This window comes from Cucurbitaria berberidis (genome assembly GCF_010015615.1).
Source record: "Cucurbitaria berberidis CBS 394.84 unplaced genomic scaffold K460scaffold_1, whole genome shotgun sequence".
Lineage (NCBI taxonomy): Eukaryota > Fungi > Ascomycota > Dothideomycetes > Pleosporales > Cucurbitariaceae > Cucurbitaria > Cucurbitaria berberidis.
This window is the reverse complement of record NW_024468935.1, coordinates 5,428,267-5,453,859: the sequence shown is the minus strand read 5'-3', so window position 1 is coordinate 5,453,859 and position 25,593 is coordinate 5,428,267. Positions and strand designations below refer to the sequence as shown.

The window sequence follows — 25,593 nt, the reverse complement described above, 5'->3', positions numbered from 1 at the left end:
CCCACTGCTGCAATCTACTTGCTCACTCTACAGTTGTTGTTAGCTGAAGAAAGCCTGACAACACATCACTTGATAAAAATACAGCATGTCACAGTCATATCTACCCAAAGATTTCTTATGGGGATTTGCAACAGCAAGGTTCGTCAACCCCAAACGTCTCCCCGCTAGTACCCCGCTACAATGCCTACCGAGGTCGACTCTTTCGTGTACTGAGCTCTGAGCCCACAGTTACCAGGTCGAGGGCGCCCCGCATGAAGATGGCCGCGCGGATTCCATCTGGGACACCTTCTGCCGCATTCCAGGCAAAATCGCCGGTGGAGAATCGGGGGATGTGGCCTGCGACTCGTACCACCGCACTGCTGAGGATATTGCCCTCTTGAAGGAGACTGGCGCAAAGTCGTACCGCTTCTCGCTATCGTGGTCTCGCATCATACCCCTCGGTGGACGCAAAGACGCTGTAAACGAGAAGGGCATCCAGCACTACGTCAAGTTCGTCGACGACCTCCGCACAGCTGGCATCGAGCCCATGATCACGCTCTTCCACTGGGATTTACCCGACAACCTGCACAAGCGCTATGGGGGCATGCTGAACAAGGACGAATTCGTAAAAGATTTCGAGAACTATGCCAGGGTGTGTTTCAAGGCCTTCGGTTCCAAGGTGAAATATTGGATCACCTTCAACGAGCCATGGTGCAGTTCCATTCTCGGATATAATACCGGACTATTTGCACCCGGTCGTTGCAGCGACCGTAGCAAAAGTGCGGAGGGTGACAGTTCCCGGGAGCCGTGGATTGTTGGGCACTCGCTCCTCATTGCTCACGGAGCCGCAGTCAAGGCGTACCGCGACGATTTCAAGGCGAAGGATGGGGGCCAAATTGGAATTACTCTTAATGGTAAGCGAAACCACGTGGTTCTCGTGTTGCCCAAAGTCTATGCTTCCTGCTGTACTCAGCCTCACGCGGGGGAGCACAAAGTTGAGCCTGATCTCCGAGTACGGAATACCTTGCTGACAATGGCTTATTAGGCGACTGGACCGAGCCGTGGGACCCCGAGGACCCGAAAGATCGTGAAGCATGCGACCGCAAGCTTGAGTTCGCCATCTGCTGGTTCGGCGACCCAGTGTACTTTGGCAAGTACCCAGAGTCCATGCGGAAGCAGCTGGGCGACAGACTGCCAGAGTTCACGCCCGACGAAGCTGCGCTGGTCAAGGGAAGCAACGACTTCTACGGCATGAACCACTACTGTGCAAACTACATTAGACACAAGGATGGGGAGGCCGAGCTGGACGATTTCGTCGGTAACCTAGACGTCCTCTATCAGAACAAGAAGGGAGACTGGATTGGCCCAGAGACGCAATCCGTCTGGCTACGGCCCATGCCTTTGGGCTTCAGGAAGCTAATCAAATGGCTAAGCGATCGATATGGCGGCCCAACCTTCTACGTCACAGAGAACGGAACCAGCTTGAAGGGTGAGAACGAGCTCCCTCTGGAGCAGCTGTTGGACGACGAGTTCCGCTGCGAATACTTTAGGGGATACATTGGTGCCTTGGCCGATGCTCATACCCTTGATGGTGTGGACGTCAGGGGCTACTCCGCATGGAGTCTCATGGAGTACGTCAGTATTCTTTCCTCTATTTCCAAACACATTCGTCAAATGACGCCCGGAGGAGTATTTGTCGGATAGAGATTCTCCGGCGGGATGCTAGTCCTCTCCTAGCTTCAAACATGGGCTACCTGTCCACGTGCGGGAAGCAAGCACTAACGTGTACCTGCAGTAACTTTGAATGGGCCGAGGGCTACACGACACGTTTCGGTGTCACGTTTGTCGATTACCAGGGCGGGCAAAAGCGGCAGCCTAAAAAAAGCGCCCGCGAGATCTCAAAAATCTTCGACAAGTACATTAAAAAGGAGTAATATCGACGGACGGGTGTGGCGCAAAGATTAGTGGTTCGGAGATGAGAGATCCAGCAAAGCGGATGCCATGATGACGGTGGATGCCCTTCTAGCATTCTTCTAGCGTTATCTTGCCTCGTGTTGCAACCTTCTAAGACGCTTCTATTCTTTGAAACTTCCAGCCTCAACATCTTTAGATATCTATAGACCCGGAGCATTGCGCCATTCTGGGGTAGGCACAGTTTGCGTGACTATTCTATGGCTTGCCGCGCATACGATACTACTTCGCGATATTGATACCGACCTCCACACATGGAGAATAGTCCATCTTGATATGAACAGGAGTCCCGAGTGACTGTGCATTGGTGCCCAAAAGCCCACGTTTTCAGCCGCAATGCCATCCCTGAACGACGCATGCGGGCGTCTTCTAAATGCAATGCACAGTCTAGTTTGATGGATGGGAGCCAGTGGTTCCCCAAGCTCGTGCCCCCTCCCAATCTTTCTCTTTCGGACCCAAGGGCGATACGCCACAAGCCTCTACTACCGGAAAACTCCACCACCCGCCATGGTGGACGCCCAAAAACGACAGCATCGCTACCAATGACTTTTGCACCAGCTCCTTCGCGCTGATGAAACCGACAAGACTATAGTCATTGCCCTGACCACCCCGCATCAACTCTGTTCTAGCGTCCGACCTAGAAACCCCCTTCGCGGCAAGATTTCCTGATGGCGCAACATGGTGGCTGCGAATGACGCGTGACGATGAGATCGCTGCAGATTTGGAGCGATGAGATGGTGTGGTGGACACACCCCCTTGTTTTGGTGCGCGTGGGAACGTGGCAACCCGCAAACTTTAATACTCGACCAGCAGGTTTCAAACCCTACAAAACCTACAGAAGGCTGTATGCAAGCTGAAGATGGCAACCACACTCTTCTTGCCGCTAGTGCTGTTCGAGGGGGGTTGAGCGCAGTTTTGGGTTTAGCTGATGGAAGAAGTTCGGAAGCTGGAGGTAAAACCACAGGGTAATCCCAAAGTTTAGTATGTCGAGAAGGCGACGCGGAGGGTTTCTGGGAGTGGCGCACTTTTTTGACAGTGACACATGCAGGTTACCCTGCCAAAGGAAGGAAGGACATCGGATTGGGGGGGGGGGGGGGGGGGGGGGTTCGGGCAGGATTTGGTCCGAGCCAGTACGCGGTCCTGTTGTTGCGCAACTGCTCACGGACGTCTGATGGCTTATTCTGCTCTCTTCTGTTCATGGTTCCCTAGGCTTTGGTGCTCGAGGACCCTGGGTTTGGTGGTCAAACTAAAGCTTACCTGCAGCCGCATCGTGGATGTCCGACCAAGTCAGGTGAAGCGAGCCCCACCTTGGGATTCCAAAAACGATTAGAAACGATAGTGTGTGATGTTACACAGCAGCCTCATTTGCCGTCGTCGGGTGGTGGTATTAAGCATCCTTGGGCTGGGACGAGCCTGAGCGACGGCGGAGCAGAGCGCCGCGCTGGCACTGGTGCTTGGGCAGAGACACTGGTGCTTGGGCAGTGAATCCTGCGAACCAATGTGCTGGACTTTGGTGGGTGATGGTCATCGACTCTTCGCGGGGGAACGTCGGAAGCCCGCAAGCTAAGGTTTACAGATTGTCTCAGGGGACATCATGTGGCGGTGATGATGTCCAGCTTGAGTAGGTTTCTCGATGATGCAGTCTTCTTCTCGTATGCGAGGCGGCATAACTCTCCGAGGCCACGGGCTATTGGTATACATACCTGCAGTTTGTGTGGTGGCAGGAGAAGAGAGCTAGAAGGCGGCTTGCATGCTGTATACGCGAAGAAAGGAGGAAAATAACGCGCCCAGTGCCTCATTGGACCAGGCACAGCGGTACGTGTCTCATGTACATCGCGATTGCTTCTCTCGGCAGGCCGCATAACGCTCCTGCTAACCCCAAAGAGCACACCGTTGCAGAAGGTGCGGCGTGCATGGATCCCTCCCTCCCCACTTGTGCCCCCCCAAACCACCTCCGCGAACCTGATTTTCATTATTATTATTATTGTTTTCTCTTACGCTTGCCAGCAGAGATCGCGCACTCCGGCCATGTCCTATCCCATCATGCCCTTCTCCTCGCGGCTCGCGGCTCGCGCTTAGCGCTGCCGACGTGCCGCGCTGCTCATGTTCAAGGTCCAATCTCGCCGCCAAGTCGCTCTACCTGTGGTTAGAGGAAGCCAACGTGTACGAAGCAGGGCGAACGCTAGCAGTATTGATCTTGGCTCTCTGTAGCGCTAGTATGCAGCAGCCTCACTCGATGCAGCAGTACATGCATCCAGCGGTGAAGAAGCTACAGTACTGTACTTTACACCTGACGAATTATCGAATGTCCGACGATCAGGCTATGGGTCATGCCCTCCATCAGCATTTACTGCACATGACGAGACGAGACGAGACGAGACCATGTCCCGCTTTGGATTTGGACCGTGCCGTACGCGGCTACCAGACCAGACCACACCAGACGCACAAGCGAAAGGTCCAGGATGTGTATAAGCTCTAGCCACAGGCGCATTTGCATTCCTCATGCGGCCTGGAGGAGCACCTCACGGACACTGGCCCATGCTTCAGCTCATTTGCATGCATCCAACGAGCTGGCCCGGCAAGCGGGCAACTCGGGGAAAGGCCTGCTGACCCTATCCTCTGCGAGGTGCCGCCCTGCACAACGCAGGTGCGGTTGCATATGCATAACCAGGCGCATGGCATGAAACGCGTCAACAGCACGCACTCGATGGACTTTATACTTGCAGATCTTTGTTGTAGCCAGCAGCCGCCAGCGCCTACGATTCACGTAGCACAGGCCGGGGGGGCAGGAGAGGACGGTCCGTGGCGGGAGGCCGGAAGTGTGTCCCTACAAGTGCTCATTGGGTCGTAGGTGTGAAGGAGAGTAAGCAACCTGACCCCGGCATGATCGACGTTGCTGTTCCGGTTGCGCTCTTCGAGTCATTATTGCAGACGCTAGTCGACGGCCATGGTCGCAATCGCGCGCCCAGTGTGTGCAAGACGCTCCCCCCCCAAAGTTTGTCGTCGTCAACTAATGCTAGAGTCTAGACAGCCGCCGCCCTGACAGCCGCCATGACAGGGTTGAGGCCCTACCTACTGTCGGACCAAATTTCTTGACAGGGTTCGCCACGTGCTGACGGCTTTAGTAGCGAGCGTCGCTGTCGTATTATCTTTTCCTTTCAGGCCCGGTGGCACTTCGGCCTCGGCTCACAGACTCGCTTCCCTATAGGCTCTTCCAACATCAAATTTGTCCGTGTCTGCTCATTGTGCTTTCATCCCTCGACCTCGCTACGGTCCGCAACATTGGCGCGACTAACGAATATGGCGACATCAGGAACGAGTCGTCCGGTTTTCGCTGTCCCATGAACCCTCCTGGCGGGGCCCGGCGCTCTTCCGCGGTTTTTTTCTCTCCCAAGTAAGGTGGACCGAAGGACAATGCGCAGGAACCTCGACCATAGCCACCATGAGTGGGGTGCAAATGGTGCAGGCTAGAGCCTATAGTGCCTTTCCAGAAACGCCATGGTAGCCAGCTCAACGCAGCGTGTGTCTCGGTCGGCGCATCTGGCACCACCGTTGAGAGTTTAATTCTGTAAAAGGGTCTTCACAAGGCAACCAGAACGGGCTGCTGCGCGTGCTAAGCTCGGTGCAGGCACCAAGCCTCATCGTGTCCATGTTGGAGCTAAGGTGAAACGATTTCCCCGGAACCCACGTGTGTGTGGCCGGGATCAAGACGCAGGCACTAGCAGTAGGCTAGGGTCGACGCATGGGACGCGAAGACGCTATTCTTCAGACCTGAGAGCAGGTTATAGGCTCCTGCCAGCCATGCCTGGCTGCTCCGCTTCCTGCTCTTCCACCATTCTTCTTTGCCTTTCTGGTCTTGCCCGCTACTCTTGTTAATCTCCGCTGCCTTTATTACATCACTTATTCCCAGGGTTGCCGTACCCGCCGCCGCATCTCCATCAATTGCTCGCCAAACACCCTAACCTTTGGAGCCTGGGAGTACCCGTCGTTCATTATAGACTCGATATTGCCCAACGCTTGGACCGCGCATGTTTTAGGCCCTGGCTGACATAGCAACCATCGACATCGCCTATACTCTCACCGCCCCCCCGCGGATCCTCGATGACTTCGATACTTCACTACCGAGACCCCATTGCCTATCGGAGTGACTTCATGAATTCCTCCCATTACCAGTCGCCTCAGATGGACCAATCAAAAAAGTCCCCGCCTTATGAAGGCAACTCTTCTGGCTCGGAGGCAAGGCAGCATACTCCTGGCATGAAGAAGCGACCATCGAGAGCAGGCACACGGAGTGTCACGACCCTCACAGCTGCTCAACTGGAGCGAAAGAGGGCAAACGACCGCGAAGCACAACGAGCTATCCGCCAGAGAACCAAAGATCACATTGACACGCTTGAGCGCCAAGTCCGTGACCTCACTACTCAGTTAGACAGCAACTCGTCGACCAAAATGATCGACCTCATGCGGCGGAATGAGGAGCTCGAGCAGGAAAATGCGGTCCTCCGCGCACGACTGTCACACGCAGTGTCAGCTCTAGGAGTTCCCGAGCAGGGTACAGGTATGTCATGCTTTTATTTGTTCAAAAAGCACAGATCAATTGTTCCTTTCTCGCTGGATTGGACACAGTTTTTTTATTTTGGCTTTTTGGTGTCACCGACCGCAACCGTTCTTGGTGCAGCCGAACCTCTTTTCGTGAGATGATCACATCTCACCTTTTCATCATTTCGTATTTTCCTGTCTCGTTTCTCGTTTTGGGCGTTGTGCAGTGTATATAACGCTTCTGTTCTTTTTTTCTTTTCTCGCGGAAGCGAGACAAAAAAGTCAAATTTGTTGTTGAAACAAATGTGGATTTTGAAGCTGCAATAGCTGACTCAAATATAGCAGGCGCTCCTTCGCCCAGTGATCGCGTCCAAATGCTCAGCCAGCCCCGCAGGGGGTCAGCAGGCACAGCTAGAAGTGTCCATTCAGTCACGGAAATAGCAACACCCGTTTCGCAACCTGGACATTGGCAACCACAGCATTCGTTCACTCATCACGTTTCATCACCACACGTTGACACGCCACCTTCCATGGGTGAAGTCCAAGGCCGCTGGAGCCCTCACCCGAACCACCCTCAGCATCACGCAGTCTCTATGCCGGTGCAAGATCCGTCAGTTCATGCCGTTGAATCTTCAGTCATGTCGTATCCAAGCCCGTATGGCATGGAGAGCAACGCGAGAGCCATTTCCTACCCCGTAGAAAATACGTCACTGGTCACATCCCAGCCCATGCCAATGTCAGGCTACGACACGCCCAATTCGCATCACTCCACTCACACGTCCGAGTATCAACGACACATGAGCGTTCCTATGCATCACCAGTCTGCGCCCGGTCAAGGTCCACCTCAACACCAGCAGCAGCCCACTTCAGCGCCTTACTCTTCCTATCCTCTTGCTCAGCAACAAGGTTACGCTCCTCAGGCCAGCCATGCTGAGCAGATGCCCATGATGCACGGACAACATGCCCAGACGCAGATGATCAATGAGCAAGGACAGCATATCATATATCACATGCAACCGAACATGAAGGTGGAGCATTAAGGTCAACCTGCCAGGCGCACTTCTGGTGCTTTTGCGGCAACAACCCTTGATAGGAATGCCGGCAGGGTAGATCGTCTTCCAGGAGCCATTACACGTGCCACGAAGCGCTCGGCGTCGCGTCTAGGCTCAGCGCGGAGAAATACAATCGGTTACAACGGACGACATCAATACGGTTTCATCTGGCGTTCACGATGCTTCAATGTCTTGTAACACGGTTAGAGCTAATTCAAGATTCCACATTCTCCGTAACGCCGGGACGACCTTCCACACTTGCCCCTCAACCGCATAATCGGCAAAAAGACGCAACACGTAGGCCCCACATATGTCTCGCAGGATTGCAATCGCCCCATTACGAAGGATTCGGCATTTTGCTTTGCAAACGCCGTGGAGTGAGGCCCTGGTCTGAGTCCGTGGAATTAAGAGGCGCTGTTAGGCCCCGGCAAATGATGCTCACAAAAGGTGGATTTTGGAAGCTTGGATCCTTCGACGAGAAAGTTCCATGGATCCTCCTGGCAAGCCGCAAATGTAACATGGGTAGTGGCACGGTTTTGCGCTTTTCTGTTTCTCCGAGATCGAGCTCCTAAAAGGGACAAACAGCCGAAAGGAGCGCAGGGTCCACTCGAACGCATCTGTCCCTCTGCAGCGCGCCCTGAAGCGCCTGCAGAGAGAAGTTCCACGATCGGATCGTTTAGCAGGCTATGAAACACGGGCGACCTCAAGTTCACTTTTGCTGCCCCCCGACGCCCTGCGCCCTGTGATGCTGAAAGGAGGGAGATTTGCACAAATCCAAGGCGTTAGCGTGCGGTTGCAGGTATCCGGCCCCGGTGCCGTGCGGCGCCGAGACGCCGAGGCCAGCAGAAATCCTACGCCAGCCAAGGGCGACTAGTGCACGTACTCGCACCTCCAGGACCATGTCCCCGGCGACGTCTCATTACCAATCGCTCTATAGCGGACCCGCTCCCTATGCCCGCCTCCAGGTTGGGAATCCCTTCCACATGTGGTTGGCCTCCTCAGCTCACCGTATCGTTCATCGAGCCGAATGTCGATGGTCGCCGTGCACCCCAACGTGATACTCGTCACACCGAAAGATCACTGCCTTGTTCAAGAGCGAAAGAAAAATCACGCTTGGATCTGTACATGTACTATGGTCTACGCGCTGGCTGTTCACGACGCTTTGGCCGCTGCCGCCTGTTGCGCGCGAATCTGCTTCAGCAGCTCGGGATACCATCGCTCGCCAACATCTGGGTGCGATTTCACGCGGTTCATGAGCGTAGCCTCGCCAAGGTGACCCCATCGTCCTTTGACAAACGTAAACTCCACATCATCCTTGCGCGCTTTGCGTGCCTCGTCGCGCAACTTCAGCACCTCTTTGGGCACGTCCATGGCCTCGAACTGGGCGTCGTAGCTCACGCCTTGGAAGAACGGAACCGAGTACCTCGCTCCTTCGCCTCTGCGTGGACTAAGCACGCGATGCGTTGTTGATGCGCACACACCGTCCGTCAACGCTTCCATGCCCTGCCCAATAGCAACGACGAGTGTGCCGTCAATGGGCTTACAGTCTATCCACTCGCCCTTTGCATTCTGCGCTTGCAGACCGAGCTGGTTGCTTGCTTGTAAGAGGTAGCTAGTCAACATGCTATCTTTATGTGGACCGACGCCCTGCCGCTTGATCTCCCATTTCTTCCTATCAATCTCGCTTGCACCGCTTGGCAGGTCGGGCACGTCAACCTCGGGGTACTTTACAATCTTGAGCTTGTGCTGCTGGTCTCTGTCGAAGAACTTGTTGAAGGCATCAGGCTGCAGGCCGATGGCTTCGGCAATGAGCGAAGTGAATAGAGTTGAGATGTGCGACATGCGCCGCATGTAGTCTTCGTAGACGGGTCGGAATGCCGGGAGGTACTGCGTCGACGGCCATTGGTTAGGTGCGAGCAGGTTGTGATATAAAGGCGCATCAGGTCCAGGTACGGGATGTGGTGTTGAGAGATCTAGTTGTTCGCGGTGATCTGGGTTGAAGGCCGTGGTTTCGTTGTCGACCTTGTTTATTCGTCAGCACCAGAATACCCAGCAGAAAAAAGAAGAGAAGGAAAAGTCAATAGGTTGTAGGACATCGCAGCCTCATTCTCGTCGTGTCGAGTTTTATGTATACATGATTTGGAGATACCCGGATTTTCGATTTTAACGGCGCAAACGGAAAGGAGGTTGGATTCGCATTTTGCCTTTACGTTTGATGTTTGACGGCTGCATTTTCGCGTCTTACGTTTGCTCTTTTCCTTTTCTGTAGTAATAGTTGCATCTCCCAGCGTTTGATAGTTGCATGCATGCATAGCGATAGACCATAATAGACTTTCTTGACAATCTCACACCATCCTTCACACCTCCACAAAGCCAATAACAAATCGATCAATGATAATAAAAAGAAACAATGACTTACTCTGCTCCACCCCAGGAAACTCTTCTGATTCTTCATCTCGATCGCTTCCTTCTCTTTCACGGGTAATTTCTCGAAGAATCCTCCACACTCACTAATGACATTTCGCACCAACTCGTCCGGCAGCCCAGTTTCTGAAAGATACAAAAAGCCTACATTCAGTAGTGCTGAACGCAAGTCGTCCAAGAACTGAGGCTTAGTCGCTGGGTCGAGCGCTTTGGAAAGCGGGAGGATGGGGATCTGGGAGAAGGTCTTGGCGTCGCTCATGTTGCGGTACTGTCGCTTGGAATGAAAGCCAAGATGAAAGAAACCCAGTGTTGTGAAGATTTGCACTGCACAAAATCAATGTTTCAATTCGATATATTCTGTCTGGGCGTTTTGGGTTCCCGTTTGTCGCTGCTGCTGTTCGCTTTGCCTGCGCGCGGGGTAAAAGTATCCGACTTGCTGGCACACAATATAGCGGGGCAATCACACCAGAAGACACCAGCTCCTTCGCCTTTTCCGACTTCGCTCCACGCCTTTTGGTTTCGGAGGACTCGAGTCGTCCCTTGACGCTCAGCGGAGGTGTGGCGTGATTTGAGTAAGATTCGAACGATCGAACAGTAATCCTGTGGCAGGAAGTTCTCTTTCTCATACAGTTGCTCAGCTCCCAGTCTTCCTTCAAGATATAGTCGAGAAAGGCGCTTTTAGTAGCGAGACATCCATTTGAGTGCCAGGCCCACAGCAGTGAGCTTGAGTCCGGTAATGAGAAAGAGGGTAAAGGCTTCGAGGAAGATCATTTCGACCTTTCTTCTTCTTTTTCAACAAGTGGTGTTCAAGAGACAATAGTAGAAGAAGTATCGACAAGCAAACACAATGAACAGAGAGGTCTCTCTTGCTTGATCACCCCGCGTTCAACCGGGTCATACATGGCTTTTTGTATTCCTTTCTACACGCACGCAGACACGCGCGTACACTCCCCTCCACTACTTTTCTTAGTAACTACAGCTGAAATTCCTCCACTCGTCGGCCACGCTATATCCCCCACTCCCCATCACAAATCTCGGAGACATCTCCACACGAGCATGCACACGACCACGATGTCATCGTCATTCACCACCACGTGCCTCTATTTGCTTGGGCAGCTGTTCCTCGCGCGGTCGTACTAGGAGCGGGACATTCGTGTGCTATTCTCTTTGGATGCAAAGCGCTGCGCGGGTGATGCATGTCTCGCAGCGGTGGCATGCAGGGTCCGCTTTCTTAGGATTGGTGCCTGGACATGAGGTGAGGTAAGAGGTCAGGTGCAACGGAGACTAGTCCGCTTCATTTACTTAATAGCGCCGACGAAGATGTATATCCCGAGGTCATGTTCATAGATTTGACAAATTTAGGATTGAATACGTCGTGTTAAGTAAGATAAGGGTGATAAAAGTGCTAGAGTCTATGTTTTGGTGAAATTGAACTGGAGCTCAAGCCGTGGCGCTAATATATACTAGTATGAATACTAAGTACAAACAGGTGCAAGACTCGATGCCTTCCCAAGACAATTATACAAGACACAAGCTATTTCCTCCACATACCAGCTCAAACATGACGAAAGAGACGGAGTCATGACGCACGTACAACCCTCGCAATCCAAGTCATAAACCCACACCCCAACAATCAAAATGCCTACTACAAGTCACTCAATTTCGCTAATTCCTGCTTCAAAACCCCTTCACCACGGCGAGTAAACACGCCGACGATCCCAGTTCAAAACGACATTGATGTCCAAATAGACGCGGTGCAATGCAGTCATCGGTGCATGCGATCCCTGTCTTAATAGAACACCACCTTGTACTTCGTACGGCGGAAACATGGAGATGTAGGCACATGCTGGGTTGCCGGGTATATCAGGTGTTAACGGCGCTGCATCGGAGAATATTGCATGAATGTGGCAGGTTGCGCGGGATTATACGTGGGCCGTGCGCTGATATTGGAGTTGGGTGGTGTTTTATAGGTGTTTATGATATATAGTTTATAGGGCACGTGCTGAGGAGCAGCTGGGGCATTTGAAATGAGTATGGGGCAGACTGCCAAGATTCTAAGGAAGATGAAGATACGATGGGGTCCAGCCTGAGCGATTGACGGAAGGGGATGGCGAACATCGGGGAAGGATTCGATCGAAAAAGATAAGAAGTACGATTCAAAGCACACAGTAAACGCGACGAAGGCGAATGTGACCATGTCTACAAACTAAATCTGAAAAGGACGCCCCATCGCTCACATATCGCCGCCGTTACTTGATGCCAGTAATTCCATATCGTGATGTCATACCTCATGAATCCCCCTGCCCAATGAACGCTGGTTGAACAATCTCTCATCTCTTCTCAGAAGGGTAGTATGCTGGCTGCCCCTCAAGCGACTCTCCAACACCAGTGCGGTAGGTTGGAGGTGGGCCACCAAATGAGATTTGGGCTGCGGGTCCCGGGGAGGAAACATTTGGCGGAACACCGGTGTTGCTCGTTCCAAACTGCGGGTTCAGGTCACTAGGCGTGATAGTACCGCCATCACCACCTCCTACAAGGACCGTCTGCTCGTTGCCCTTCTTATCCTTCACCTTACCAACAACCATGCCCTTGGCGACAGACTTGATGATGGCACGTCTGCTAACTCCAGTCACATCGATGTAGACGAGACCAACATTCTTGACACCGCCGGCGAGGTTGCTGGTGATGCTGCCTGCTTCAGCGCCATACTTGTGGCCGACTGCTGCACTAGCTGCCGCGCCGCCGTGTGTGAGTATGGTTCTGCCCGAGTGCGAGATGCCATCTGCGACAGTCGAAAATGCTATCAACGACTTGTTCAGTAGACCAGGCTTATACTGCTGGTTTGGCGTGCCATCAGGATTCATGCCCCTGCCGTGCGTCTTCTTATGTCCTGCCAAACCCGCCGCTGCATTTTGCGCATACTTGGTGAGTTGTCCTACGGTCTTTGCCGAAACACCAGCGACGCCAGTTGTAAGGGAATTGATTTTGCGGACGCGGTTATGGGTTGTGGTTTGGAACGTCATAGGTTTCTCGTTGGGTCTGGTCTTGTTCATGAAGTTCTCCGCGCCAGAGACCATCATATTACTAAGGTAGCTGGAGCCTGTGACGATGAGTCGAGAGGCTGCTGCTGCGTTTTGAACGAGACCAGAGTCCTTGTACGCGGGGTGGCGAGCCATCTCGAGATAGTCATCTTCTAGAGGTCTAATGTCGATGCGCTTTCCGTCGGCAGAGACAACGATCTCAACAGGATCTTTGCCTGTGTTAGCATAAGTAACCAACACGCGCCAGGGTTGACAGTGTACTCACTCTTTGAACCCTGTTTCAGCTTCGGGTCCTCGACAATCTGAGCACCCCCAGCAAGCTCTCCCACTACACTGCCGTTCTCTTCGTCGACAAGTACAACCTCGCCCGTGGGCTTGCTAGAGCCTACGTAGGCCTCCCCAGGAGCGAAATCCTGGGGGTTGTATGCCTTGACGCCGCCCTTGCCCTTTTCGTGCTGTGGCGCCTGCGCACGCTCAAGGAAGGCGGTGCATTGAGCCAGAATGGTCTCAAAGGTATCAATGTCTTCCTGGCTGACAGAGGTAGAGCTGTTTCCGATTGGTGGGAACTCAATTCGGGTGAAAGCGCCGCTCTCTGGGCCCAAGTCCCATCGTGGTATTAGGTAGCTTCGCGGCGGCTGGTGATAGATTTGCGTAGTTGCAGGGAGGGGTAGGTCGAGCTCGGGAGGAAGGTTGAGGTGTAGGTAGAAGTCTTCTTCCGGTGCTTCGTTTTGGCCGCGCGTGTTGCTGAGGTCTGCAAAGGGCGAGTTTGTAGGGACCATCAACAGAGACAGCGTCTGTGGCCCCGAGGGAGTGAGAGACGTCTCTTCACCTTGCTGGATATGGTAGGCCTTGATGCCACCAATAGTGTAGAGCAGTCGAGGATCGCCATGGCCGCTCATGCTTGCGACAAGCGTACTCGCGCGGGGTATACGAGGGAATGCTATGAAGGTAGGTCGCTTGATAGGCGTGAGGAAGGCGTGTCAAGCGCTTTTGGAGGAATTAGGGTGAAAAGGAGGGGAGGGCAAGGTCTGAATTTGTGTGAGGCAGTGCGGTAAGAGACGCCGTTTTATGGCATGCAAGTGACGAGGAGCCAAGCTCTCCGTTCCTGCAACCTGCTGGTGTTTGCGGCGCCTAACGTTACGTCAGGATCCCCATTGCACCTCCCGCTTTCGCAGCCACAGTTCTAGACTTCTGGCAAATGGGAACGAGCGATTGCGCCACTGCACCGCCACCCGACACAACGCGGCAGTCACCATGTCTACCGAAGGACATTCATGGTTGCCACTCTGTGTCCAATGTATGCCATGTCCCGTAGCTCGCACTATCTGTGTGTGTCTTAAGACGCGTCATATCCATCTTCGACTCTTGGTCGATGCCATTCAATCTGAACAGCTCCTTGGTTCATCCTCGTTGCAGACTGATCTTCAGTGCCATTGCTCTTCCCTCAAACTTCTACAATAACCTCTTCAATCTCACAAACTGTCCTCGTCTGGTCCTTCTCATGTTGCTGAGCTCTCAATCTTCACTGCATGTATCGCGCATTGCCCGTCAAAGATGCACTTTATTTCCCCCATTCGCTCACTATTCGCATTGTCTTATACCACAGTCGGTTTCTCGAGGAAAAAGGAGCCAAATTTTGGCCTGCTTCATGACTACCGACATACTTGAGCTCTAGCTTTCACTATCCATCGTCTACCTTCACAGAACCAGCGATAGCTCAACTACGGCGTAGGCGCTTTGAAAATCCTCTCATCACCAGGTACACGCCTTCACCTTCACTTGTGACACGCACGTAAGATTATTCGGTCTTGGCACCCCACAGCTTCCACCTCTTGCCCAAGTTCTGCTCTTGTTTACAACATCATACCAGTCGACCTCAACCTCGAGCTTCAACAACTGCGCTCGATCTGTCGCTACACTTGCTCTAGCGCTCGCAGTCGCGAGACCGCCGGGTCTAACTCAAAGCCTCCTCGATTCGGTACGTTAAGTTACAGCCAATATGATCACTTCATGATACTTATGGCCGTTGCATGCCGTTTTAAAAGCTTCGTGAAGAGCCCCACGGGTAGTGGAGAATGCGCTCTTATTCAAAGAATATATGGGACTGGGCTGATCATACTCTTACCTCTAGAATCTTTGGCTCAACGCCATGCAGATACCGAAGACAATGTCAAGCCTGGCGGATCCGGCTGCTCCGTCGTTTCTTACCACGTTGCCGCCAGAAATACGCAACGGGATATACGAGATCTTGTTCAAGCGCGAAGAGCCTGTGCTGCTTCATAATGCTGAAGCTTACCATGTTATAGAGCCTCCGCGGGAGCACTACCCACTCGATACCCTCTTTCAGGACGCGATGGACGAATATCACGAGACTTTCGAAACGGAGATTGGTGGTGACGTAGACTTCAAACACAACTTCCATGAAGGTCTGTCTATGCTACGATCTTGTCGGCAAGTCTATCACGAGGCCGCGGGAATCTTCTATGGCGAAAACACTTTCATTTTTTCACGGGTTTTGAATAGACACGACTGCGCGGATCACGAAACACATGACGTATTCGACTATCATCCTCTTTCGTATTCCACTCGTTGGCTTTCGAGCATCGGCAGCCAGATTATCTTTCTTCGAAAGGCAATCATCGATGTGGACGGTATCTGTCCCGCAAATTGCTATGCTCGTCTGAGAGACTTAGATTTCTTCCCTTTGATGCGCTTCCTATGGTCGTATCCGCAAAAAGCTCATGTCATTACGTTTGCCCATACTGGACGACGGCTGGAGATGCATACAGAGGCGAACACCCGTAATCTGGACCTCAAAATTGAGGTCCCAGATGTCGATATCGCTGGGTTTTTCAATAACGTTCTCTCTACGCTCACCATCGGGGATCCTTTGAAAATGCGGCGGTATGCATATTTCGATCGTCTTGTGGAAGGAGTCTATCTTTCCCACGGGAATATGGATTGCCATGTACATTATAAAGGCCCGACCGGGGGTGCACTTCTAAAGCAAGGATTCGAAATCATGGACGAAGGAAAGGTCATCAATGTTCTCCCTTGGGCTCCTACTTCCCACCTTTTGGACTTGCCTTATGCAATAAAGGACCGCATATTCGCATATGCTCTACATTCGCCCGAGGAAGTCGTCCTCGACCTAGACGCTCGCAAAGGACATGGATTGTATATGGAAGTCTTTCACGTGAATACGGCCATACGATGGTACCGAAGCTTGGCTTGCTGCTTTTCTCGTATGAACACAATGACCATCAAAATGACGAGCACGGAAATCGTTACGAGCTTTAACGATTTCGCTGGTCTTAGGGAACTCATTTACAAGAATTGTTCCGCCTATACCCCAAACCCCTTTCACAACATTCTATTTCAGAGAAGCTCCAACAGTAAGGCAATGACGTTACTGTTAAAACTCGATGTTTCTAGTCCGACTATACTCTCCGAGGCTCGAATCGAAACATCTATGATGTGCCTACTTGGAAATCTCAGGCCACGAACAAACACGACAATACGGATTGTATTGACGTGCCCCCGAGGAAAAAGCACATGGACAGAAGAGATGGAAGTGCCTTACGACAGACTACAGCGAGAACTATTCCTCCTTCTTTCGGACGTCATAATGATGCGGGGCACATCTACAGCGCCCGCATTCCTGGCCAACGAAGACCCTGACCTACCTAAACTTTGGATCACTGGGCGTGGGATCATTGTCAACGCGACATATGAAGCTACAAAGACACGAGATGCTTTGATAATCGAGAACAAGCACTCTCAACTCAGCGAGAATGAGGTCCACCAGAAAGGTTATGAGATGGCCGCAAAGGTTGCCAAGCACTATGACCACTATTTAGTCCATACTGCTGGCTACGTCAGGGATCATCAGGAGTATCACTCTCTATTCTCAGCTTGGGGAGCGTTGCGTGGGCTTTATCGGGATAACTGGTGGAGTCACTTGAATGGCCTATGATCCACAGCGCAAAGCGCCGTGATCGCCTCCCTTCAGTATCAGTTCGAATATTAGCATAGCTTACAAGGTACGGACACAACCCAATACCGCTGAAGTCTGGCTCTGCATAGACTCTAGCGGAAGCGGACTTTGGAGCAGAGGCGATAGACATGGTCTGTCTAAGCACAAGGCTGGTTTATAGTTTCGATATACAAATAAAGAGAATGATGATTTCACATGTCTTCCCTGTGTCTATCCCTTGAGTTGGATGCTTCCTTCCAACTTTGCTCACAATCCCGTGAATGCCTCCGCACTGTGCGGCAACTCATAATGCCATGTCGGCATTTAACCCCAATGATTGCACGGAGAGGGTCCTCACAGGCATCGTACAAAGCAGGACACCAGATACACAGAAGAGGCGAAGAAATGAACTTTATTCGCATTAAGTCGTCTGAACGATAGGAAGACCACGCTCTTTATGTCTGTCTGTCTGTCTGTCTGAAAAAACAAGGGAGGAATAAAAAGTGTAAAAAATATGGTATAGCACACACAACAACAACAACCACCATCATCGTAGAAACACCCCGACCACTGCACCCCTTTCTTTATCCCTGTCTCGTAAGGCAGCAAAAGCAAAAACTTCTTCATCGCATCCACCCACCCAACACCGCACACTGTGTACGCGAATATAAGCACAAGCATTTCAGAAACAAACAGAATAAGAAGTTTAAGAACAAAGGAACTCCAGCGCCCGATTGTGGCCGAGTGTAAAGCGGGAACCGGGGCAGACCAGTTAGCGATATGTGGAGATGATCAAAATCCGAGCGATCCTTTCGCAGGCAGAATGGACAAAACTTCGCGCAAGAAACCCAGAGAAATGCAAAAGAAACGCCTTGGTAAGATCCAATCAGCGACGTGTCGACCACCTGAGTTTCCCCCAAGCCCCCCTATGCTCCAGATAAGAAAGCGATCAAGGTCGAAAATGACGGGTATATGAACGATTTTTGATAGCCACGACTAGGCTCGTGTAGACTTTGGCTCATGATGAGTCGTCAAACAACCACTTCTAGTGCTGCGAACTATAGACTTACAAGCGTCAGCGAACAAGCCTCAATATGTGTCAAGGTCTACTAGCCCAAACCCATCCGAAGATACAGCCAAAGCTGCCATCAGTCGTGCGGAGCCGGACTCTAGTAGACCCTGATGCTGCACATTGAGTCAAGTCAGCGAGCAGCTTATAGGTTATAGATCGCCACCGACTTCTGTTGTGTTGTTGAAGTCAAAGTCGCCGACCGAGATGCCAAAGGCGTCATTGTCATTGCTGGTATGAAGGAAGGAGTCGAAGTCGAAGTTTTCTAGGGCGCCGGCATCGTCGCCAAAGTTAAGGCCGAGATCAAAGCTAGGCTGTAGTCGCGTCAGATTGTTTACTTAGATGAATGTGGTAAAAGAGTCTTACGTCAGGATCAATGTTGCCAAAGGGAGGGGCATTGTTGTCCATAGGTTGCTGCTGGGCAGGAGGCTGCGGTTGTACGGGTTGTTGCGGCTGGCCATTCTGTCCTTGGTTAAAAGATTGCTTGTGAACTGGCGTAATCGGTGCAATTGGAGTCGACGAAGTCGGTGTTGGAGGCTCTTCGCCATTTGTAGCCGCTGGAGCTGCAGCTGCAGCTGCCCCTTTCTTGTTTGCAGGCTTCTAAACCGATGTTAACGCTGGTCGAAAGTGGAAAGGGAGCGTACGACTTTACCTTATTGTCTTTGGTAGGCTTCTTCTTCGGACCGGCCTTGTTCGTCTGTGACGGTGTCGGTGGGGCCTGGCTAGACTGTGATGGTGATGGCTCCGGTCGCGGTTGTTCGTTGACCGGCGCGGGAGGTGGTGGCATTTGTCGCTGCTGAGGGTTTTGGCCCATAGGACCCCCCATCTGCTGCTGGCCTGGCATCATTCCCGGCTGCGGCGGGCCACGCCAGGCACCATTTGGCATCTGCGCTCCATTGCGCATAGCGTCCATCTGCTGCGGAGTCAATTGCTGGTTGCTGAATTGTGCCCCAGGATGTGAGCTTGGAGGCCTCATCATGGGGTTCTGGATCTGCTGGTAGAACTGTGGAGGCATCCCTGGGGGAGCCAGGTTCGGATCGAAACCCATGTTTGGTGCTGGTGAACCGCCTTGCCGTTGCATCGCTCCCTCCGGCATGGGTGATCCTGGTGGGCCTTGTTGGCCTAGTTTCGGGGTACCTCTCTTCATCTGGTCTGCCGGGTTGGGCGATGGGCCAGCTCTACTTCCTTGAGGCGACATGGCATTTACAAAGCCGGGAGCGCCGACAGCACCCTGCTGGTGGGGTCCAGACATGTTATCCTGCTCCTGCCGGGCCATTAGTAGCCGCTTCTTGTTCTGCTGCTCGAGCAGCATGAGCTGCATCTGGTAGTCCTGGAGAGCGTGGTTACCCTGCTGGGGAGCGCCTTGAGGGTTGGGCATGCCAGGTCGTGGGCCGTTGCCAGCGAACATGTCATGCTGACCGTCTAGCCCGGGCTGAGCCATCGGGGAGCCTTGAACACCAGAGCTCATACCCTGGGGGGACGAAGTGTTATTCAATGCCACTCTGTGTTGTTGGGCCAGGCTTTGGGCATATACCTCGATGTTCTTCTGTTGCGCGTTCTGGCCTTGCTGCGCAAACTCGCCAAATTGGTTGCCCTGCATGTTGCCAGGGTTCATTCCACCTACAAATCGACCATGTTAGCCTCGGTGCATCAATTGCATACTGAGTAGCTGACGTACCATCAACGCGGGGGCGCTTGTTCGGGGACGGGGCATTGTCGTTGGACCCCGGCGATTGTGGGCGCTGGCCGTTCATGTCCATGCCTGAGCCGTCGCGCTGCATCTGGGCAGCCATCATGGTCTGGTTCTTCATCTGCATGCCCGCCATGGGGTTGCCATTGCTGCTGCGCGTCAGAAACTAGATTACTTGTGGTAGGGATTCGTCGGAAGTGCGTACGGCCGGTTATTCATAGCTGCTGCCCGCTTGAGGTCATTTGGCGCAACTCCGTTGGGCATGCCTCCGCGCAACAGTGTCTGATACTGGGCTGTCATGGGATTGTTCATCATCATGCGCTGGTTCCGCTGATCATTCTGCATCTGCGTGAGGTTCTGTGGGGTATGTCAACAGGCCGCGCTTTCTGAGGATCAAGACAGCTTACTCGGGTGTGCTGGATGTACTGCGTGCCTTTGGACGGCCCGGTGCGGGTCTTGGTGGCTTGATAGATGTCCCAGAACTGGACCCACCAGTCGAGCAGGAACGAATTGTCGGCCATTTGGTTTGCGGGAAGTTGCGGGGCGGGGAAGCTGGCGAGCTCTTCGTCCTCGATCGAGTCGATGCCATTGGGCCTGTTGTTGGGGCTGGTCTTGGGCGGCGGGCCGGTGGACATCTTCAACTCGCTGTCGAGCATGGTGCGCGCGAGCCGGAAGTGGCTATTCCGCAGAAAGTAGTCGTAGATGTATGTGTTGAGCTGTTCGCGTGGATCTATAGGTCGCTTGGGGTGTGGCAGGTTGCCCATGATGGGCGTTCCGTCGACGGGCCCGTTGTTCGCCGTCATGGCGGCCATCTGAGCCATCTGAGCCATCTGCTGGCTCTGCATCGCGACGCGGGTAGTAGGAGCCGGCTGCGTCAAGCGCAGTCGACGGGTCGGGTGTGGGCGGGCGGTAGGAGTTGCGCGGCGATGTTAATTAGTAGACGCAGTCGTGTGTTGTCGTGCACCTCGGTGCTGTGGTGATGGTGGTTATAGTAGCATGGGCCGTCTTGCCACGGGGGGGTTCGGTGTCGGCGGTGGGAGCGGAGCGCCAAGAGGGGGCTTGCGGACGATCAGGGCGGGCCTCTTGCGCGCAAAGGACTGGACAGAGGAGAGGGATTCCGCGAAAGAGAGAGAAAGAGTAGCGACGCCGGCGTTGCGATGAAGGCGGGCGGCTGATGCGCGGTAGGTAGAGGTCGGGGGGCTAGCGTGGGTGCAGAATGGCTTTGCGAGGGGCCTCCACGCAGTGGGTAAGCGGCGCAATCTACCACAACGGCGGAAATGCTGCTGCGCGATGGGGGGCACTTGTAGGCTAGACAATAGGGAAAAGAATTATTAGCAGCGAGGAGTGGGAATCGGATGGGAACGACAAGAGCCCGCTGGATGGATGCAGCGCGTCGGCTTGCCCAGCCCTGCCGCACGTGACTTTTGTATTATTAGCATCTCCCAACCACTTTGCCCACGACGCGCAGACGTAGCTAGCATGGCCGACATGATAGGAAGACAATTGCACAGCTGCTCTACATGTTGACTACAATCCTATCGCTGGCACCCAGCTTCGAATGCTGGCTTCCATATGTCAGCTGATTGATGGGTGCTGCGCAAACTCTACGGTGGAATTTGCAACTTCATGGTGAGCCGAGTATCCATCTGGCTGTAAATTATCGCATGACTTCAACACCCTTGGTAACACCGCCTAAAGCTTCAATTCACCAAAGCTATCCAAGCTTACATAGGCACCCTTCGCGTACAAAATTTAGCAGCTGTCGCGCAATCTTTTTTTTTTTTGCACTCTAGTGCTTTGTGCAATTGCGTGCTCGTGTATTTCTGCACTCCCTGAACTCCACAATTACACCAGACAACCTTCAGAGAAAGCCTACTATAGAGAGCAGAAACCCAGCTACCTTCAATAGCCTCTTTGATTTGGTATTTTCGCTGCATACCGGTATTTGAGGGCCTCCAGCCTGCACCAATACCTAACTAGCTGTTCCAAAGGGTGCTTGTCAGCCGCCTCGCCCCGCCTCACTGCGGTAGGTTTCTCGACGAGTGCAAAGATGCGGAGTGCAAAATGCAGAGTCCAATTCCTCTCGTATCCCTATTCCGTGGACGGCCTAGTCTGAGATTGTGCATCTTGGTCATGAGCACCGTGTACAGCCAATGCCGCGTGCCTATTGCTGCCTCCACTATGAGAGGCCTCTCGGACCCCATCAGGTCCAAGAATCATTACCCAACGCCGTGCCATGCATGTGGTATGCGCCAACAAAGGATATACGTATTCGTCACTTCTATTCAGCTTCCGAGAGTCTACTCATCATCCGGTGGCATCTCGTCATCGATGAACCGGACCAACGTTATCCGCATCTCTGTAGTATCGTTGCCTCGAAGAACATCGCTGATGAAGTGTGCTTCGACCTGCATGTGTACCTAGCGAACGTGTCAGTATGAATTTCCATTCCCATTCATGTCCAACGCAACCAAACGGGAACGTACCATTTCCAACGCACCACGCAGTACGCCCACTAATATGTTTGAAAACCATAACTCATCCTGTGCCCGGCCGTCATCCGGGAGCTCTACAAAGTCTGCGAGAGGATTCTCCTCGAAGATGAGTGAGAATTGCTTGTTGTCGCTGGACCAGTTCGTGACCGTCGGTGTAACGTTGAGGAAGATCTTGAAGCCGACCTAGGTTGTGCGTATCAGCTTGCAGTCACTATGCCGTGTCATAGCATAACTACCTTTGATATCATGTCTGCGACTTCTCGAAAGTTGGTGCAGGTGGGCGCGCTCGACTTGGCCAGGAAGTCCTCTATTAACCGCACGCCGATATTATAACCCATTCTCTCCAGCTGCTTGTTGACATCCGCATAGTTGTACTCGTAGTCTTTGCATAGTTGCGCGACGATCGTGCCGTATGTGAGCGTGACCAGCTCGGCACTGACCTTGTCTACTCGCGTCCTTGGCCTATTAGAAGAAGCTCCTTTACGGTCGTCAAGAGTACACGACTTACTTCCATACTCTAGTAGCTATTAGCACATTTCAGAAGGTAGTCGCTGGACGTCTGAAGCTCACTCCTCGCCCAGGCGGGCCGCTTTTGTTGACGAAGCCATTGATTATGCGCAGCCCTTTCGCCTTTGATACCCCTTGAAACTAGGCTATTCCGAGACTTATAGATAGAGTGTAGAGCAAGTTGTACGGTCGTGAATACAAGGTTGTGAAGCTGCGTCGGGGTAGAAGCATGTGGAGTAGTGAGTAAGCTTGGACAGTGGAGTAGTGGAATATAGCTTGGCACAGAGCTACTCAATTCGAGAAAGTTTACGAGGCTACCGCCAACTGTCTAATTATACCACGACAGTCCCCCGACACGCTTCACAACACCACGACCGGATCTACATATTACCGCGATGTCACGAGAAAAGCGACCGGCTGCCGACGCATTCGGCTCGAGCCAACTGGTCAAGCGCGCGAAGTCGGACGCGAACCTTGGTGGAAGCACTGATGTAGCTGTGGTGAATGGAACAGCGCAAAATGGGGCCCTCATACAAGCAGTATGTCAACACGGAATACCATCGCAGTGGGCATGATAGCTGAAGGTCGCGATGCGCTGACAGGCTACCTAGGGATCGCGCACTGGCGCACTGCAGTCTCCAGTCATGGAGTTGACAGGCCATTCTGGAGAAGTATTCGCAGCTCGATTTGACCCCACCGGCCAGTTCATTGCCTCTGGCTCAATGGATCGATCAATACGTCAGTACCTCTATCTGTACCGAAGGCGACATGCGCTGACCATGCCTAGTACTTTGGCGCAGCTCCGGCTCATGCGAAAACTACGGCATTCTCAGCGGACACAAGCAGGCCGTCTTAGATCTACACTGGTCACGAGACTCGAAAGTCCTATTCTCCGCATCCGCAGACATGAACCTGGCAAGTTGGGACGTTGAGACTGGCGAAAGGATACGAAGACATCCCGGACACGAGGAAGTGATTAATTGCATGGACGTCAGCAAGCGCGGCGAGGAGATGCTCGTGAGCGGCTCCGACGATGGTTATATTGGGGTGAGTCTGGTGGTGTACTTCCCGTGAAGCGTGACTGACTTTCGAGTAGATCTGGGATACGCGAACGAAGGACGCTGTAACCTTCATCCCCACAGATTTCCCCATAACTGCGATATGCCTCGCAGAAGCTGGCAACGAACTATTTACGGGTGGCATCGACAACGATATCAAGGTCTGGGACCTACGGAAGCAAGCTGTCACATACACACTGCTTGGCCACACCGACACGGTGACTTCATTACAAATGTCCCCAGACAACCAGACCCTTCTTTCGAACGCACACGACTCGACTGTCAGGACATGGGACGTTAGGCCATTTGCCCCCGCAGATCGCCGTATCCAGACGTATGATGGAGCGCCCACAGGGCAGGAGCGCAACCTTTTGAAAGCAAGTTGGGATTCGAAGGGCGAAAAGATCGCAGCGGGCAGCGGAGACCAGAGCGTAGCCATTTGGGAAGTGCGGACAGGGAAGCTTTTGCACAAGCTTCCTGGCCATCGCGGCGCAGTGAACGATGTGCGCTTCCATCCAAGGGGCGAACCACTACGTAAGTCTAACCCCTTCTTCACATTGTGTTCACTTCGTCGTAATAGCTTTCTCCGAGCGAGCACGCGACGTCTACTGCCGCTACATAATGAAGGATCAGGCTGACTTGGCAATCTTTAGTGGTCTCTGCATCCTCGGATCGCACACTCATGGTAGGAGAGCTAGGCAAGTGAAGGTACAAGTGGAAGATCTGGCTACGGATTCTTGCTTTTAGAAGAGCGCCGCGAGAAGAGTGAGGTAGGCCCAAGAGGAGATGAGCGGCAGGTCTGCTGCGCCGCGGATAAGTCACAGAGGCGTTCTTATGGACTGGATACGCCGGTGCGACGTTTGCGGAGTTAGGGAGTCAGATGCACAGTAAGCGTTGGGGAGTGAGGGACCGATGGACGCGAAAAGGACGCGAACAGGTCATCTACCTGCAGTGCAACGACAGCACGCAGGTAAACAAATACAATCAACACGACGCGATTTGATATCCTCATGCTGGACACTCATGCTCTTATGTGAACCTGTCGCACACAATTCCCACTTGCAGGCGTTGTTAAGGAGTTGTTGAGGCCCATGGGCTTGATTGGCCCTGACGTTTCAGTGCCGCCTGCACCCTTTGGCCAACCACAACACGTCCAGCCAAACTTCACTCCTCTAGACGCACTTTATCCGCCCTCTGCCGTACCACACACGCAGGCCTGTTCCCCAAACACTCAATTCTGACGCAGCAATGGACGTGAACGCGAAGACACCCCGGCCCGCTGCCGCAGCGGCGTCGCGTTTCATACTTGCAACGATCTGATTCTGATACGCCACCCGTTCCAGAAACGCATGGTGTTCAATGCTCCCTCGTCCACAACCGTCCTTGCAGCACCACCCCGTGCCCTGGTGTGACTGCGATCCTCTTTCTCTTCTCCACGTTATGGTTCCTCCCTTCTTTTAAGTCGTGTTCATTGGCAGCTGTGCTGTTGTCCTTGGTTTCGCTTCTTTTTGCCTTCTCGCGCTCGTTTGGCTTGTGAGCTCTGGATAGCTTTTTCTTTTCTCCTCTTTATCGCCTTTTAACATACTACTCGAGTTAGTAGACGACTTTTTGGTCAGTTTCGGCTTCTCAAGACTAGACAAGGTACAGCCAACGGTTCCTCTTTTCGCAATGCCCAGCGTCCTATGACCGAAGGCAGCCTCCAGTAAACCTTGACCACGGTACACAACCACAAAGTGCACCTGCATGGCCAATATTCTACTTCGTTGATTCGCTATCAGACGGTTGCAAGGAA

General features: G+C 53.0%; 8 protein-coding genes across 8 annotated transcripts; 4 read left to right on the top strand and 4 right to left on the bottom strand.

The window, feature by feature from the left end:
* Window positions 1-85: 85 nt before the first annotated feature.
* Window positions 86-1,913, top strand: K460DRAFT_373526 (glycoside hydrolase family 1 protein; the record flags this gene model as incomplete). The annotated part of the gene is made up of 4 exons (XM_040934594.1): window positions 86-138; window positions 229-893; window positions 1,025-1,610; window positions 1,775-1,913. 4 exons carry the CDS (start codon window positions 86-88, stop codon window positions 1,911-1,913), a joined length of 1,443 nt encoding a protein of 480 aa, XP_040794100.1.
* Window positions 1,914-6,051: 4,138 nt separating this feature from the next.
* K460DRAFT_373525 (uncharacterized protein) lies at window positions 6,052-7,529 on the top strand (the record flags this gene model as incomplete). Its single annotated transcript, XM_040934593.1, has 2 exons — window positions 6,052-6,508; window positions 6,832-7,529. The coding sequence occupies 2 exons, from the start codon at window positions 6,052-6,054 to the stop codon at window positions 7,527-7,529; spliced, it is 1,155 nt and encodes a 384-aa protein (XP_040794099.1).
* A 1,164-nt stretch (window positions 7,530-8,693) lies between these two features.
* Window positions 8,694-10,224, bottom strand: K460DRAFT_373524 (Clavaminate synthase-like protein; the record flags this gene model as incomplete). Its single annotated transcript, XM_040934592.1, has 2 exons — window positions 8,694-9,563; window positions 9,961-10,224. The coding sequence occupies 2 exons, from the start codon at window positions 10,222-10,224 to the stop codon at window positions 8,694-8,696; spliced, it is 1,134 nt and encodes a 377-aa protein (XP_040794098.1).
* A 2,071-nt stretch (window positions 10,225-12,295) lies between these two features.
* K460DRAFT_351446 (uncharacterized protein) lies at window positions 12,296-13,905 on the bottom strand (the record flags this gene model as incomplete). The annotated part of the gene is made up of 2 exons (XM_040931574.1): window positions 12,296-13,221; window positions 13,272-13,905. 2 exons carry the CDS (start codon window positions 13,903-13,905, stop codon window positions 12,296-12,298), a joined length of 1,560 nt encoding a protein of 519 aa, XP_040794097.1.
* A 1,250-nt stretch (window positions 13,906-15,155) lies between these two features.
* Window positions 15,156-17,134, top strand: K460DRAFT_298660 (uncharacterized protein; the record flags this gene model as incomplete). Its single annotated transcript, XM_040929771.1, has 1 exon — window positions 15,156-17,134. One exon carries the CDS (start codon window positions 15,156-15,158, stop codon window positions 16,980-16,982), a length of 1,827 nt encoding a protein of 608 aa, XP_040794096.1. The 3' UTR covers window positions 16,983-17,134.
* A 1,069-nt stretch (window positions 17,135-18,203) lies between these two features.
* Window positions 18,204-20,553, bottom strand: K460DRAFT_373522 (uncharacterized protein; the record flags this gene model as incomplete). Its single annotated transcript, XM_040934591.1, has 6 exons — window positions 18,204-18,365; window positions 18,418-18,651; window positions 18,704-19,671; window positions 19,730-19,890; window positions 19,947-20,098; window positions 20,149-20,553. 6 exons carry the CDS (start codon window positions 20,551-20,553, stop codon window positions 18,204-18,206), a joined length of 2,082 nt encoding a protein of 693 aa, XP_040794095.1.
* Window positions 20,554-22,041: 1,488 nt separating this feature from the next.
* On the bottom strand, window positions 22,042-22,844 carry K460DRAFT_401548 (trafficking protein-like protein particle complex subunit 3; the record flags this gene model as incomplete). Its single annotated transcript, XM_040936427.1, has 5 exons — window positions 22,042-22,161; window positions 22,228-22,419; window positions 22,473-22,692; window positions 22,745-22,753; window positions 22,807-22,844. 5 exons carry the CDS (start codon window positions 22,842-22,844, stop codon window positions 22,042-22,044), a joined length of 579 nt encoding a protein of 192 aa, XP_040794094.1.
* Window positions 22,845-23,081: 237 nt separating this feature from the next.
* Window positions 23,082-24,811, top strand: K460DRAFT_362279 (WD40 repeat-like protein). Its single transcript, XM_040932618.1, has 5 exons — window positions 23,082-23,282; window positions 23,355-23,481; window positions 23,531-23,790; window positions 23,840-24,335; window positions 24,455-24,811. Exons 1-5 carry the CDS (start codon window positions 23,139-23,141, stop codon window positions 24,505-24,507), a joined length of 1,080 nt encoding a protein of 359 aa, XP_040794093.1. The 5' UTR covers window positions 23,082-23,138; the 3' UTR covers window positions 24,508-24,811.
* Window positions 24,812-25,593: the final 782 nt, after the last annotated feature.

Coding starts and splice junctions, on each gene's coding strand:
- K460DRAFT_362279 (XM_040932618.1), top strand. CDS start 23,139: ATGTCACGAGAAAAGCGACCGGCTGCCGACGCATTCGGCTCGAGCCAA. Junction 23,283..23,354: donor ATGGGGCCCTCATACAAGCA/GTATGTCAACAC, acceptor CAGGCTACCTAG/GGATCGCGCACTGGCGCACT. Junction 23,482..23,530: donor CTCAATGGATCGATCAATAC/GTCAGTACCTCT, acceptor GACCATGCCTAG/TACTTTGGCGCAGCTCCGGC.